Consider the following 16,396-nt stretch of genomic DNA (forward strand, 5'->3'; position numbering starts at 1 on the left):
ATTTGTCAGCTGGTGGCCTAATTTGTCACCTGTGGCACCGTTTGTAGGATTGTAACTTGAAAACTTTATGTGGTTACAATTTTAATTTCAAATATTATGACTGCCTGTTGCCTAAAGAGCAAGCCTCACCAAAGTGTGGGAAATAAATTGTGCAGCTGTCCTGCTCAATGACTGCCTGAAATTCAGGACTGTTAACTACCAGTCATTGTGAAAAGCCCCGAAGAACTGACCAGAGTGACAACTTGTGCCACTGTTGTTTGTTGTTGCTGCTGTTTGGAATTGAAAATAGGTGGCCAATGCTCCTCCCTCAAGAACATGGGCATGGCAATGCCAGCTTCGTGAGGGATGCACTGGGCAGAGACTGACTGCCCCTTACCCTGAGAGTGCTAAGGACATGCCCTCTCACACCTTCAGGAAGGGGAAGGGGTGGAATAGTGGGTAGGAAGGCAGGTGGAAGCATGGGAGCACTGTTAAAAAGCTCATTTTCCTTCCATCTGTGAGCAAATCTCTGAAAGGATTATGGTATGACTGAGAATGAAGAGGAACATATATGAACCTGCACCTTTCCTCCCTCCCCTACAGCCCTCACTAGCCAGGAGACATCCTTTGTGAAGAGACCCCATGGTGCCCAGTGACACACCTTCTTCTGCAGGCCTCTAGGAAAAACATCTGACAGAGCCACAAGAGTGCCGAAGGCCAATCACTGGACAACTGTGTCTTTTCTCATGAGCTTGTATTCACAAAGTTCCCAGGAGGCAAGCTTCATGGATCTGCTTCAGGACATCTAGGCATGATGGGGATGGGATGGTGTTGCAGGGCCTTTCAGTCTTGGCCACACTGGCTCATGGCTAGGGCAGGAGGAGAGCAATCCAGAACATACAACCTTCAACATGCAATGCCACTCTTTATTGTCAGAACAAACAGCCAACTTCAATAAGGAAAATAGGGAGGACAACGGTTGGCCCTTGGGGAAGTTATGTCAGCTGGCCTGTAAGGTAACTTTAGCTTCATGGTCAAAACGGCCCCCAACTCCAGTCACAGCTGAGAGGGGGGGAGGAAGGAGGGAAGCAGGGAGAGAAGAGGGAGAGAAAGGGAGAGAGGGAGAGGTAAGAAGGGAGAGAGAGAGAGAGAGGGAGAGAGGGGGGAGAGGGGGGAGAGGGGGAGAGAGAGGGAGAGAGAGAGAGAGCCCACTATGTGAATGAAGAGGAAGATGACATCCAAGGCCTCCTTTTAGGGCTTTGGTTTGAAGGCCTCCTGTGGGATCTTGCCCTCGTTCTGGAAGAAAGGAATTGGGATGTCAGAGGAGCCAGATGTCCTGAATTCCATCCCGATGCCACCTAGCCACCACCTTCCTGAAGACCAGAGACATCCATCTTTTTCGCCCACTTAACTGCCAGGCCTCACCTGGAACTTAATGAAGATCTGAGCAGCTCTGTTGTAGTCCCATGCATTGTCCATAAGGCACCTGTGGAGGGAGAGGCACAGGATTACTAGCACAGGACGGACACACCAAACACAAAACGCTGCCACTTAAGCCAATGCTACCCATTGCTGGAACTCATGGCCAGAGTGAGCACGACTGTAATGATGAAGATCACTGGAAACCAAAGCGTCCATCACTGACATTCACAGTCAGTAGAGCTCAGCACAGTGGTTCAAGCCAGTCATCTTATCTACTTAGGAAGTGGAGATTGTGGGACTGTGGGACTGTGGCTCAAGGCAAGCCTGGGCATAAATGTTGGTGAGACTCCATCTCAACCAGTGGCCCAGCATGGTGGTGGCTCACCCATTATCCCAGCTATGGCAGAGACACTGGTGGCTGAGTACAGCAGCACATACCTGTCATCTCCCACAACACAGTGAAGTACAAATAGGAGTGGCCAGAATGGCCTGGGCATAAAGTGAGACCTAACCTCCAAAAACAAGGCAAAGAAGAGGCTGGAGGGATGGCCACCAAGTGATAGGATGCATGGCCTCAAGCGGTAGAACACCTGCCTAGCAAGTGTGAGGCCCTGTGTTCAAACCCTAGTACTGCCAGGAATAAAAAATAAAAATAAAAATGAAGAATTTAAAGCCAAAGAGGAGGCATGTTCAAATGAGCGAAGGAGCTTAATTTAACACACCAGTTTTCAAAAGGTGCTCAAGGAAATAATGGTACAAATGGGAGTGTAAATATTTTTTTTAATCCCAACTATTCGTCGATTGAGATATAAGACCTATTCTGTGGTTTTCTAATATATTCACAATATTGTGTAGTCATCCCACCTATCTTGTTGCCAGACATCTTTATCACCTCAAAACCAAAACCTGGCCAAGCGTTAGAGATTACTTGGCTAGTGTCCTCACACTTCTCTAAGACTCTGGAAAATTTGAATCTGCCTTCAGTCTCTATGGAATTATCTATTTCTTGAAATTTTGTATAAATGTAATCATTCAATATTTGGCCATTCATGACTGGCTTTGTTCACTCAGCACAAAGTCTTCAAGGCTCCCTGGTGAACATAATTTTTTCCCCCATTCACTTGGATCTTCAAAAATTTTCAGCCACAATTTTGCAGATTTCAGATGGTAAGATTGGCTTCTTTTGTTATATTTGTCCTTAAGTGTTTTACTCTTCCTGATGCTTCTGTAACCTGACTTGTTTTCTTTAATTCACTGTTGGACTGCTCATTCCAAGTACACAGAATCAGAAATGATTTTTGTACAATACTCTCTTATTCTACAACTTTGCTAAATGTCTGTTAAGTCTAGTTGATCTATGCAGCTGTTTAGATCTGCGGTTTCTCTGTTGAGTTTTTGTCGAGTTGATCTGTCTAGTGTGGAGAGTGGTGTGAACGTATGTAGGTACAAAACTGCACCAAAGTAACATCATTTTCTCATGCCTGCCCTTAAAAAGATTAAACATATCCACCCGGACACTTTCCTAAATCTCCCGTGAGTCCCCATTATTCATGTTCCTGCTGTCTCAACTGCCTCTTCCTCCATCCAGATGTATACCCGACACTCACTTCTCAGACCAATCGAGTTTCATCCCAGACTGGATGGAGAATGTCTGCACCATTTCACATTGCACTTGAGAGAGGGTGGGCCTCGGGCTGGGACCCACGAGGGAGGCGATGGTGCCTGAGACCTCCTCAGAGGTGGTATCCCTCACAAACAGCTGGTCATTCATGATGCACAGACTGGGGGAAAAAGAGTTTCTGAAACCACCAGATAGGCAGAGGGCAGCCCGACCCACCCCCCACCCCACTGCTTCAAACAGGATCCTTTGTAACCACTGCCACTCAAGAAACAGATTCATTCCCTCTCCCTATTTCACATATCATCAAGACTTCTTGGCTGTTTGGTATCCACAGAGCCCACCCTAGGAGAGATTGTCAGGTTCATAGGGTCTGCAGATGTAATCCCAATGCACGTATCCTACACAGCGACCCAAAGGCCCTGGATACTCTTGCTCCCATTCGTAGTGGAAGAACTGAGTCACGAAGAAGTCAAGTAATTTGGCCAGAGTGACAGTTAGTGAATACTGGGGGTCGGGAAGAGAACTAGTTTGTATTCCAAACTCCAGAGCGCCCCTTCTCTTGACCATTAGCCTAGACTGATCCTTGGATGTACCTCTTGACTCTCCGTCATAGAATACCCCGTGGACGGTGCCACTACAATCCCACTCCTCTGACCCCGGGCTGGGATGGATGTTCCCACCCACAACACAGCACAGCATGTTAGGACACTTACTTTGTTCCACTGCCAGGGATAGCAATGAAGGTCCGAGTGAAGGCACGGATAGAGTCCTGTGAATTTCCCCCTGCTTCTAGGACAGTAATACCCCTCCCTTAGAGCTGCACATTCTCGACATATTCACCCAGTATTCCCCAGCTGAAATCTTACACTGATGGTGGGGGGGTGGGGGTGGGGGAACAGGTCTGGAAAATTGCTATAACTTGGATTCAGCAGGACATGGTGGGAATTGGAAGGCAAAATTAGGAATCGTCTGCTACTGGTGATGGGACCCCTAGGGCATCCCAGGACCAGTGAAATAACCACTTCCAATATTCACTCGGTTCCTCGTTCCCATCTGCCAGAGAGATGTGTTTAATTAGCCCCATTTTGCACTTGGGGAAACGGAGAGGTTGAGTAACTGAACTGAGTCCAAGGACACAGAAGAAGGGACTGGGGTGAGAGCCCTCAACGCACAGAGCCCGTGTCCCTAATGCCTAAGTGACAGGGCAGACAGGCATGGACCTAGGTCAGACCTAAATGGTTTGTGGACAGGGTATGGGCAGGGGCAGGGGAATGGAGAGGCAAGAATGGAATGGAATGGAAAGGCACAGAATCTGGGAAGCTGGCAGGGCCATGGGTAGGGAGATGCCCACTCAGGGGAGGGAGCAGAAGGGGATCTGGAGAAGGAATACTACAGACACTCACCTTCCCTGAAGAGTCCATTGACAGAGAAGCAGATCATCTTTTCCTGAAAGGGAATTACACAGGAGCTCAGGATCCTGCTTAACTTCCAACCAACTCCAGCTCTCTGGAACTGTCTGAGAGGAAGCAGGTGCTCACCGTCTGGAAACACATGTCTATCATAAATGAACTGAGATCATGCTGGGTTTTGGGCAACAAACAGAGGGAGTCCACAATGTCCTGTTTCCTGTGTTTCAGCAGCTTCTGCTGCACATCTGTAGAGAAGCAGTGATCATTGGGCTGCCATACCTTGGCCCTTGGGCCCTGAGACTGTCCCCTTCTCACTCCCTTTCCCTGCCCCGTCTTCCCCATCACACAATTACAGGGGTCCTTAAGAGTGTTCAGATTCCTGCTGTGCTTGAAGTACAGGCTCAAGCAGCTCCTAGGAGATAAAAGGAGGAACAAGAGGTGGTGGTCCAGTCAGTGCAGTGTCCCAGAAGCTCGGGGTGCCACGTGGCTGCAACCAGAGTCAGAGCTGTGATACTCACGGTCCTGGGTTGCCGGCACTGGCAGGGACAGACACAGAGAAGCAGGCCTCATCATGGTAAGCACCGAGGAGATTCTGACGATCTCCACTGTCATAGACAGAGTAATACCTGCCGGAGGAGGAGGGTGGGGATGAGGTGGGGGCAACAGGGACAGGCATTTGCTGTGATCTGAAACCCAAATGAGACCCAACGCTTCCTATGATCAGGCCTGTGCCAAGGTGCCCCAGGTCCTTGGCCCAGCCCTCTTCTTCCTGGTCCTCGGGGCACTCACTTCTTCAGGAACTGTAAAACTCTCTCCCTCAGATCCTCATCTTCATCCTCTTGCTGGAACAAAAAGTGATTTAAACGATGTGGCTTGATAAAGCCACTACCTCCCCACTCCCGGCCAGAGGACAAGCATCCTCAACATCTCTTGGTCCTCTTCCTCACCCTGCTGGGGTTCATCAACCAGCGAGCATCAGTGCCAGGGGCAATGGGTGGGTTGAATTGCTGGCCATCCTGAGGAAGGGAAGAGAAGATCTACAGCGCATGCTAGGGGGTGATAGTGGGTGCACAGGGAGGTGAAGAGGCCCAAGGGGGAACAGTGGCCAGAGTTTGGGCATGGACGGCCATGGAAACAGCACAGGTGAGATTCCAGTGGGCAGCTGAATTGTGGGTGTCCTGGAACTTTCTACCGCGTTTGTTACATGCAACCTGCGTGTGCAACGTGTGCTTGTGTGAAAGCACTCATGGAAACCTTTATTCCACCAGGGACAATATTCATGTCTTTTTCAGGAGGGCACATCATCCAAAATGGATGGTGGAGTGGTGGAAACATGTAACCTAGACAAAAAAGCAAAAGGTTTGGGGGCAGGTGTGGGGGTTATGTTCCTGGGGAACAGGAGACCATGATGAAGGTAAGTACTTACCAGCCATAACAACTGGGGGAAGTAATTGTGGATGGCCCTGTCCAAAAAACAAAGAACAAAAAACAGAAAACAAAACCCAAATTGGAGCGACAGTTTGAAGTCATTCTGTCCTTTTTCCCACTGGCTCTCCTTCTTGCTCTCCCCCTGCTCCTTCCAGCTGGGTGTTCTCACCTACATAGCCCTTATCCGGGGCCACAGGAAGCACAAATGGGAGCCCAGGCTCCAGGGCTTCCACTTCCACCCTGTTTCCTGTCCTCTCCTCTCCTTCCTTTTCTCTGAGTCCCCACAGAAGGCTCCGTTGGGAGCAGGGAATGCAGTAAGGACCCAGGGCACTGTTCTGCCTCATCACTGGGTGTCCCGTATTCTGCAGGGCACGGCCTAGCCAGGCCAGGTGAATGAAGCAGGGATGAAGAGGTGAGGGAAAGAGGGAAGGGTGGGTAAGGCAGATGATGTCCACAGAACAGAAGAAAACGTAGTGAGGAGACATGAGGCGATGGGGGGGGGGGGTGTACACAGGAGACTGGTGACAAAGGAGAAAGCAAGAAAAAGCAAAGGGAAAGGAAAAGGGGAAGGGGAAGGGAAAGGCCAAAGGGAAATGAAAGGGGGAAGGGGAAGGGAAAGGCCAAAGGGAAAGGAAAAGGGGAAGGGAAAGGGAAAGGAAAAGAGAAAGGGAAAAGGAGCAGCCCTCCCTCCCTCCAACTCTGGTGCTGAAGCACACACTGATCCTGGGATAGGAACCAAAGCTTCTTTGGAGTCAGAAGTTGTTCTCCAGAAAGATTTAGGCATGAGGGGTCAGGCCCCGACACACCATGGGTTAGAGGGCATGTGGGCCCCTCGCTGTGGACATTTTCTCGCTCCCATACACAGGTCTCTGCATACCCGTGCCTCTGTTGCATCTGTGCCCCGCCCACAAACGACACTTGTCTTGGGATACCCAGGATCTTCAGGAGCAGGTAGAATGATGTGACATGACATGGAGTGAGGGGGCGGGTAGGCAATGCTCCTGAGAGGCCCACCCTTCCATTCTCAAGTTCCTCTGCCCTCTGCCTTCTACTCCTGCTTCAGAAGCCGCCGCCTGCCTGCCCACTTCTGGATCCTTGATCTAGGGAGCCCGGGTTTCTCCCCAAGGAAGGCAGAGTTCCCAGCGATGGCCCTGAAGAAGATTTCACAATGGCAGCCATCTTTGTGGCTGAGGGCTTCCGTCCCCAGCCTGGGGCAGGACAGCCTCCATGTTTGTCTGGGACAGGCAGGGGACCTGTCAGGATAGGGTAGGAAGGCCAGCCTCATTTGGGTGAGGCATGCAAATGCAAAGCTGCACTGGCAGAGGCCCCATGCCCAGAGGTAGGAAGCACTGCAGCTGGGGCAAAGGTCCCCAGGAAGGGGGACTGGCGTTACCAGCTATTACCGACCTTTGATAAGCAGATTGGTCTTGGAAGGTCCTGCACAGTGGGTTCCCTTCTAGCCACAGCTCATCCAGCTTCAGCCCTTTCACCTTGTTCAGCTCTAAGACCGACCTCAGCTGAGGGAGACAAGGAGGGGGCAGGTAAGCAGTCTCAGGGAAAGACACTCCTGGGGCCCTGCACTCACAGCCCCCACCCTCACCCACAGGTTCCTTTGCCTGTTTCTTGCCCCCACCCAATGCATGTCAGCACCCACTCTCAACCCAAATGTCATCTGGCTCTCCATCTCACCTGGTTTCGGGAAAGGTCCAGAATCCTGATCTCGGGGCCACTGTCTACAATGTCACATAGGGCATCCAGCCGATAGAGTTTGTTGTTGCTCAAGTTCAAGTACGACAGCTTTAGGGGAGGGAGAGTTAGGGCAATGATTACCATGTACAGCCTGGGACACACACCTGCCCTGTACCTCATCCCTTCCAAGTCCAAGTCCATGACTGACTCCAACAAACAGCATCCCTGGGCCCAGGGCCTCACCTCAGGGAAACTGTTTTGAATGATCTGCACGGCGATGGTCAGGCAGTGTCTTCGATTCAGGACGAAGTCGATATCGTGGTCCATCAAATCTTTAAGAAGTGGAGAAGGGAATCAGAGTGTTGAGAGGAGCCCAGACAGAACAGCACAAGCACAGAACCCTCCCCCAGTTGCCATCCCTCCATCTTCCTCTCAAGCAGATCCCTCTGCCCCTCATGTACCTTAGCACTACTCTTATCAGCTGTACCTGGGTCAAAGCGGAGCTTCTGGAGGTCCAGAGCTTGCTCTTCGATATCGTATCGTTTCTTCATGGTCAGCTATAGGATAGAGATGGAGAGAGAGGCTCCCTAGGCTCTGAGTGTCATGATGACAGGGAGTCATGATGATCAGAGAGTCGGGGGAAGGAGAGAGAGGTGGGGCTGGGACCTGACACACACTGTGCCTTTTGTCTGCATTAATTACCTTTATCTGCTCTATTTGTTCGTCCGTAAACTTGTACCGCACTGAGTAGGGTACAAAAGAAGGACAGACAAAGAGAGATACCTGTGTGAAGGAGAGGTGGGTTCAGCATCAGGACCTCTACACCCAAAGATGCCCACCAGCCCTTAGCCCATCTATCCTCACTCCCCTAGGCCCAGGTACCACCAATGCCCACAGCACACACCTTTTGACTCTTCTCACCACGGATCTTGTAGCAGATCTCCCTCAGTGCCTCGGCAACACTGGCACCCTCGACAAAAAACTGGGCCCAACTTCTGTCATAGTGGAACTAAAAAGCAGAAGCAATGTTGTCAGAGGCCAAGGACCCGTGCCTGGCCCTGGCCTGTCCTCATCCCGTGACCACCACCCAGATGTCTTCACCATCCTCTCTTACATCGACTGGGGTAAAGGGCACACTGCAGTAGCTCTGGATTGAATTCATTAGCCATGTCTTGTCATATCTTCTCCCACAGGGGATCTAAAGGGTAAAAGGAAGGAGCAGCCAGAAAGAAGAGATACAAAGGGGACAACATGGAGTCAAGATGGAGAACACACCCAGGCAAAGTGTTCCTACCCAACACAGCTCACTTTAAAAGACTATGAATAGGGGCGTACGTGCGTGCGTGCGTGCGTGCGTGCGTGCGTGCGTGCGTGCGTGCGTGCGTGCGTGTGTGTGTGTTGGTGCTGGAGCTTGACCTCAAGGCCTGGGCCCTGTCCCTGAAATTTCTCTGCTCAGGCTAGTGTTCTACCATTTGAGCCACTGCTCTACTTTCACATTTTTCTGGTGGTTAATTAAGACATAAGTCTCACAGACTTTCCTGACTGTGATGGCTTCAAACCCTGATCCTCAGGTGTTAGCCTCCTGAATAACTAAGATTACAGGCTTGAGACCTTGGTGCCTGGCTGGTTCCTTTGTTTTTGTGCCACTATTTTTTTCTCCCAATAACCATGACTTGGTATTCAATGCAATTCTCCTTCTCTTCATTGTCAGAACGTTCTACCCAATAAACACCACGCCAAGACACGCACCTTGACCATGAACCAGTCCTGCATTGCTCCTTTTACCATGTCCTGTTGCATCGCTCCCTCTCCAGGTTGTCTATCCTTCCCTGCAGCATTGTCCAATTGGTCTCCATTATGCCAATTGCTTCTCCACCTGTTCTGTTGGTTGGCGTAAGGTGGGCTGGGAAAGGGAGAAAAGGAAGATGTTTGTAAATGCCAGGAAATCCTCCTGATGCTCACTTGCTACACTGTGATACAAGGAATGCCAATGGGATTTTGTTCTACCAGAATCCCACCCCCACCATTCCTCCATTTCTCAGTAAAGGAAGACCCCAGAGAGCGAGAGTTGCAAAGTCGCCGGGGCTGCTACATGCAAACCAGGCTGCCTTACCGTCTGCTTTGTGGGTCATTAGGGCTCTGAAACATGTCCACATTTCCATCATCATTTTGCAATTTGGAAGCTGGAGAATCATACCCAGTATGATGACCATTCCTCCTCCTAAAATTACCATTGGAAGCACTCCCACTTCTCCCTCCAGAAAAATGGCTACTGTTTCTGTACCCTGAAGTTGGGAACAACAGCACAAGTTTAAAGATACATCCATAGCCAGGCACCAGTGGCACGTGGCTGCAATCCTAGCTGCACAGGAGGCTGACATCTGAGGAACATGGTTTGAAGCCAGCCCAGGCTGTAATGGCTGTGCGACTCTTATCTCTAATTAACCACCAAAAGGCTGGAAATGTAGCTATAGCTCGAGTGGTAGAGCACTAGCCTTGAGCAATCATCTCAGAGGCAGCGCCCTGGTTCTGATTTCAAGCCCTAGGACTGACATAAAGATATCGCCATACTCTGCTGACCAGGTACCACATCATGGACTGACACCATGGCAGGACAAGCAAAACTGCCAATCTGAGCTGGGCACTGGTGGCTCGTGCCTTATAAATGTAGCAGTTCAGCAGACTGAGACCTGAGAATTGAGCTCCAAGGCCTTTACATTGCTCCTTCAGCTGATATTTTGAACACAGCAGGAAGAGTGATTTGGGGGGTGGGGGGGGAGGGTCCGGACATGGGGCCTGAACTCTGGGCCTGGGTGCTGTCCCTCAGTTCTTCAGCTCAAGGCTAGCGCTCTACCACTTGAGCCACAGTGCCACTTCGGCTTTTTTCTTTCTTTCTTTCTTTCTTTCTTTTTTTGCTTATATGGTGCTGAGGAATTGAACCCAGGGCCTCGAGCATGCAAGGCAAGCGCTCTACCACTGAGCCACCTTCCCAGCCCTGTGCCTTATTCTTAAGCTTCTTTCTCAAGGTTAGCATTCTACCGTTTGAGCCACAGCTCCATTTCTGGGTTGTCCTTTTTTTTTTTCTGGTGATTAATGGGAATGCTGAGTCTAACAGACTTTCCCACACAGACTGGTTTTGAACTGCAATCCTCAGCTCTCAGCTTCCTGAACAGCTAGGTTACAGGTGTGAACTGCTAGCACCTGGCTTAGAAACTTCTTATTATGAAATTTTAATATTTTATAAAGTATATCCTTGTAAGATCTGCCCTGGGCCATACAGGCCCTGTGCAGATGCCTCCCTACCTCTTGGGTAAGTTTCTACCCAGTATCTGTTACCTAGGTCACTGGCATACCTATAAACAGTCACCTCCCCCTCCAAGGTCACATCCTGGGCTGCCCTCTGTCATGCCTCCCATCAGACCAGGGTAGGATCCCATCTGGATCCAATGTGACTGCACCTTTCCCCCACCTGGCCACACCTCTTTCAGTCCCTGTCCTAGATAAGTCCTGGCCTGAGGTTGGGTGGCCCCTTTTGGCCATGCCTCTCTATCAGGCACGACGGAGGCAGCAGTTGGGTAAATAAAATTCTTTTCCTGCCTAAATACCATGTGGTATTCTCTTCATTGGCTACCTATTTAATTTACCTTACAATCCTGACAAAGAGAACTGACTGATTGCCTCCCTCTAGACTAATGCTAAAACTGCAGATTTGATGTTGTCAGAGGAGGAGGCTTTTACAAATGGTGGCAACAGAAATAAGCAGCGCTTTTTGCTGAGTCCAGCAGAAATATAACTTTCTACACATAGGATGTGTATTGGAAGAATGTGGTCACTCGGTCTCATGACAGACAACAAGGAACACCATCATGTCTGAGGAAAGGAGATGCAATGTGGTGGTGTATGTGGGTAAGGGTGCCCACACAAGTTCAAAAACACATGGGTGACATGTACGTCAACTTTTGATAAGATGTGCTTTGTGGACTGGGAAGGTGGCTCAGTGGTAGAGTGCTTGCCTTGCATGCCTGAGGCCCTGGGTTCGATTCCTCAGCACCACATAAGCAAAAAAAAAAAGCCGGAAGTGGTGCTGTGGCTCAAGTGTTAGATTGCTAGTGTTGAGCTGAAGAGCTGAGGGACAGCACCCAGGCCCAGAGTTTAGGCACCACGACCAGACTCCCCCCACCCCCAAAAGAAAGATGTGCTTTTGTGTGTGTGTGTGTCTGTGTGTGAGTCTGTGTGAGCGTATGCGTTGTGCACACACGCACTACTTCTACAGTTTTAGATCAGGGCCTGGCCACTTTCTGTGGCTTTTTTTTCTTAAAGGCTAGCACTGTACCACTTGAACCACAGCTCCACTTCATTTTTATTTTAGTGGTTAACGGGAAATATGGGTCTAACAGACTTTCCTGCCCAGGCTGGATTTGAACTGCGATCCTCAGATCTCAGCCTCCTGAGTGGCTAAAACTACAGTTGTAATTTTCTGGCACCTGGCCTAAGAGCAGTAAGTGATTTCTTAGTGAGAATAGATTATAGTTGTTGCACTCATGAACTCCACCATTCTTAGTGAAGTACAGCAAAAGGTTCTTCAAAGGGTAAAGCTTTCTCTGTGTACGTTTTTACCAAACAGGTTCTGAAGAATATTAGTTACCTCAAAGGGTCTGTGAAAAAATACTCCATTCCTATGAAGCTGCAAAAAACTCTCTCTCCCTGAGAGATTCCTGTTGCCTGTCAGCATAGCATACCACAGAAAAAAATTGTCAAAGTATGGAAAGTTGTTTACCTTCATCCCTCTTTGCCCCATACTTCCTTAGATTAGAAGACATTTCTCTTGTAGCTGTTTCTTGAGCCTAGTTTTCTGCAGAACGAGCTTGCAGAAATGAGAGAGAAATAAAGTAGATAATTTAAGCTACACTGTACATTAATATAATGTGCCACAAGCAAAACTTGCCTTTAGCCATCGGACAAGTAATACTTAAAACCCCACAAATGTGAACACCACCTTGCTATTTTCTCAAATTTATTCCTTCAATACCACTCTCCCCACATACTAAAACCATCACCAATGATTGCATGTGATTTTTTTTTTAACACTGAGAATGTGTACCAAAATTTTCTACACAAGGAAGAGGAGAGAGAGAGGGGCTTTAGGAAGGAATCCAAGAGGGAATGATTAGAAAATCAGTGATGACTCACCAATATTTTGTGAAGGGACTCCTTTCAGAGGCCTTAAAACAGAAAAGGAAAATCACCCACAGTGAAATGTACCGTGAAACTCTACAAATTCAAATTTACTGTTAAGAAATTCGAAAACTTGGGTTCACAGGTCCTTTGTTATTTACTTTATGATTTATTTCTTTGTCTGCTGCTCTGGATTAGCTAGGATTACATGTATGAATCCCCTTTTGCCAGGCATTTTTTGTTTGTTTTTTGTGTGCTTGGAGGCGTGGTCACTTTGTTTAGCACTACATTCCCTGGAACTCACAATCCTCCTGACTCAGGTTGTATACACTAGTGTGCACTACCACTATCACTGTCCCCGCTAATTTGGACAGTTTCCCTTAAAATATCAAACACTTATTAAAAGTTTCCCTGCCTCCTTTGGCACTCTCTCCTGCTCCATCCACTCCTCCCTCAGTGTACAAAGGGAGAATGTCTAGTGGGAATGAAAGTCAGACAACTAGGAAAATAAGTATGCAATCAAGTAGTGAAATAAAACACATCAGATTTGGAATCATCTGTAGGAAAAAGGCACCTACCATGTCTCTAGTGCCCTTCAAAACCTCAGAGCACAGTGAGACCAAAAGCAGATACTCTTAGGGAACACAAACGTGTAGTGCTTAAGTGCCTCTTCATATTTATATAATGTAGATATCAAAACGGATTCCAAGATATGGAAACAGATCTCTCCTCCCCCCCTCTCTTTTTCTTCCTTTCCTTTTTAGTTTTTGATGATTCTGTTTTCATTATAGATGGTGAATTCAGGTGTGTATCTTCGGGAAGGCTGTGGGGGCGGGAGGGTAGAGAACTCGAGGGAAATAGGGTAAAAACTGCAGCAGGGGAGCTTACTAGACACTGATGAATGTGAACTATACAACTCGTGGGTGGGTAGAGACAGGAGGGAGGTAGGGACGAGGAGAGAGAGTGAAGGAACAGTGTAGGAAACACAATGTACTCATTACCTAAATCGTGTAACTTAATCCCCCTGTACATCACCATTATAGTAACAGCACAGTAAATTAATTAGAAACAAAAACAAAAACCTTACAGCCAGCCAGGTGCTGGAGGCTCATGCCTGTAATCCTAGCTACCTAGGAGGCTGAGATCTAAGGATCACAGTTTGACCCCCAGCAGAGGCAGAAAAGTCCTTGAGACTCTTAACTCCAATTAACCAACAGAAAACAAAAGAAGAGTGGCACTGTGGCTCAAATTAGTGGAGCGCCAGCCTTGAGTGAATATGCTTCAAGACAACGCCCAGAACCTGAGTTCAAGTCCCATGTCCAACTTAAAAAAACAAAACAAAAAGAAACACTCCCTCAGAGCCACCAACTAACCACCAGAAAACCAGAACAGTGGTGTGGCTCAAAGTGATAGAGCGCAAGCCTTGGGTGAAAAAGCTTGGATTCAAAGCCTAGGCCCCGAGTCCAAGCCTCAAGACAGAGGCGCCCCCTGCCCCTCCCCCACAAAACCCCTCAGAACCAGTTAGGGGCAGTTTTCCACTCCAAGGCTCTTCTAGAGCCTCACCCTGGAGAGGCGGCCAGTGAGGGTCCAGTCCATAAACTCCTGCCCTTCCTCCAGCCTCCTGTGGCGCTTCTCCCCCACCTTCCCCTCCCTCCGGTCCGGCCAGCCCGCCATTGAAGCCCTGGGAGCCGTTGCGGCCTAGAGTCAGGTCAGAGGGCATATGCGCACATACGCAGGCCCACGCAAATACACTGAAACCCGTATTCATCTGCCCCAGGCCCAAAGTTCAGTCTTTTCCAGCCAATTCGAAACCCTGGCCTCCAAGAGCTCCAGAAGGGCAACTTGTTGGTTGCTCGTAAAGCCTTTGTTTACCGTCTGAAGAAACCTTGGCCTCTAAGAGCTAGTGCCCCTCCGACCTGAAGCTTGCCCACCACGGCCCGGTTCGAAAGACTTCAAAAGACAGAGCTAAGGGATCTCCGCAGGGAAAGGGAAGACCCTGGATCTTTACCTCAGGAGGTCTCACGAGAGTATGTGGGCGCACACACTCAGGCGAGCTCCCGGGAACTTCTCTTCACCCCGCCTCCGAGCCACGTGGGGTTGGAGGTCACGATGCCACGTGACCAGAGCCTGACACGTGACCCCGGAAACTGCACGGTGCCAATGGTAACCCTGGAAACCGCGCTGTGGCGTGGCTGAGCTGCACACAGCATGGCAAGGCCCTGAATGCCTAGGGATCACAGGAGCCACATAAGCTGTGAGGCAGGCGTGTCTGGCATCCACTGGTTCACCATCTTCTCAGGGCAGGCCGGGTCGGGGTCCGGGGAGGGACCGGAAAAGGAGGGTGGGGATGGGGATGCATGGGGCGGGGTCGATGCGTGGGGCGGGGTCAGGGCATGGGGTGGGTCCAAGTGTGTAACATGAAGGACTATATCATTCTCATGACTACGAACACACTGTCGCCCCAACAGCTTCAAACCTCATGCTCCCACGTATCGGTAGGTGATAATGGCCACAGGAAGGGAGATGGGTAGGCTTAGGTCACCTACTTTGCTCTAGGGACCCAAGGCCAGGTCCACCTACCACTTGACAGCAGCCACCACAGAACCACAGGGGACTGACCATTTGGGCTCAGGGATGGAGCACTCACAGTATATTTCTTTTGGGATCAGTTGACATGCCCACCGATGTTAGTTTCTATGGAATGGACACTTTCGTGTGACCCACACACCCCAGAACAAACAATGCTCCCTTGCCTGGCACTGATCAGATTTTTTGGGAGGGGGGAGTTCGGTCGCGGGGCCTGAACTCTGGGCCTGGGCGCTGTCCCTCAGCTCTTCAGCTCAAGGCTAGCGCTCTACCTCTTGATCCACAGCGCCACTTCCGGCTTTTTTTTCCCTTCTGCTTATGTGGTGCTGAGGAATCGAACCCAGGGCCTCATGCATGCAAGGCAAGCGCTCTACCACTGAGCCACCTTCCCAGCCCACTGATTGGATTTTGACCAGAGCATTCTCCAGTACCTCAGTTGTTCATGTGACCTCACAGTCTGCCCACATCGCCTGGCTCTTCAGTGACCTTCACCCCTGCAATGGACCTCCCCTATCACACAGCCTTGGATTTCAGGGGCTCTTAAAATTCTAATTCCTAGCGAGCTGATACATAAAACAGGGAAGAAGTCTCCCATTATACCATAATCTTAGAAACGGAATCAGAGAGCCTAAACAGTAAGCAGTACACACGATGACTTAATTTCATGCCAGGACCAAAGGAAATTCAAGAAAATCTGGTTGGTCCAAGGGGTAGTGCGTCCAGATGCCCCTGGAGAAACCCAACCTTTGCAATCAGTCTACACCTGCTCTCTGTCGAGTTCAAGTAAAATCATAGCGGTGCTGTTTATTTGGATTGTTCTCCTTGATAAAGTGGGAATTATGCTTTTGTCCCGGACACTGAAGATTAGGGACAGTGAAACTTTTTATTTCTAAAATGTCCTAATCCCTGAGGCTTTGCTTGTTCTTAGTAGGGGGTAGATGTGTGGCAGAACCACTTCCCAAATGAAATATACTATACAGGGTTCCTCTGGAAGAAGGCTTCCCACAGAAAACAAAATTCCTGCACTTAGGTATCAATGTGTGCGAACCTAAGCCAACAAATACAATCTGTGTTTGTGCTCTAGCAT

At 49.4% G+C, this 16,396-nt stretch overlaps 1 protein-coding gene across 2 annotated transcripts; it reads right to left on the reverse strand.

The window, feature by feature from the left end:
• Window positions 1-903: 903 nt before the first annotated feature.
• Window positions 904-14,772, reverse strand: LOC138839451 (nuclear RNA export factor 2-like). Of its 2 annotated transcripts, none has more exons than XM_070039022.1 (23): window positions 14,732-14,772; window positions 12,739-12,770; window positions 12,326-12,412; window positions 9,662-9,833; window positions 9,298-9,451; window positions 8,663-8,746; window positions 8,453-8,557; window positions 8,251-8,331; window positions 8,036-8,105; window positions 7,792-7,880; window positions 7,549-7,656; window positions 7,267-7,376; window positions 5,858-5,894; window positions 5,379-5,447; window positions 5,221-5,273; window positions 4,950-5,057; window positions 4,785-4,843; window positions 4,561-4,676; window positions 4,426-4,468; window positions 3,736-3,811; window positions 3,009-3,182; window positions 1,405-1,465; window positions 904-1,275 (listed from the first exon to the last, which is right to left on the reverse strand). In XM_070039022.1, exons 3-23 carry the CDS (start codon window positions 12,366-12,368, stop codon window positions 1,231-1,233), a joined length of 1,857 nt encoding a protein of 618 aa, XP_069895123.1. In that variant the 5' UTR covers window positions 12,369-12,412; window positions 12,739-12,770; window positions 14,732-14,772; the 3' UTR covers window positions 904-1,230. The 2 variants fall into 2 exon arrangements, with proteins under 2 accessions (XP_069895123.1, XP_069895124.1); XM_070039023.1 differs by having other exon boundaries at window positions 3,736-3,808; window positions 14,732-14,770.
• Window positions 14,773-16,396: the final 1,624 nt, after the last annotated feature.

The sequence above is a fragment of the Dipodomys merriami genome, unplaced genomic scaffold (genome assembly GCF_024711535.1).
Source record: "Dipodomys merriami isolate MVZ:Mamm:240054 unplaced genomic scaffold, mDipMer1.0.p SCAF_3, whole genome shotgun sequence".
NCBI lineage: Eukaryota > Metazoa > Chordata > Mammalia > Rodentia > Heteromyidae > Dipodomys > Dipodomys merriami.

Excerpts from the sequence above, each read along its gene's own strand:
- LOC138839451 (XM_070039022.1), bottom strand. The coding sequence starts at position 12,368 with ATGTCTTCTAATCTAAGGAAGTATGGGGCAAAGAGGGATGAAG. Across the intron at positions 8,106-8,250 it reads AACAAATAGAGCAGATAAAG|CTGACCATGAAGAAACGATA; the intron begins GTAATTAATGCA and ends TCTATCCTATAG. Across the intron at positions 1,466-3,008 it reads AAACTCGATTGGTCTGAGAA|GTGCCTTATGGACAATGCAT; the intron begins GTGAGTGTCGGG and ends CTCCCTCCACAG.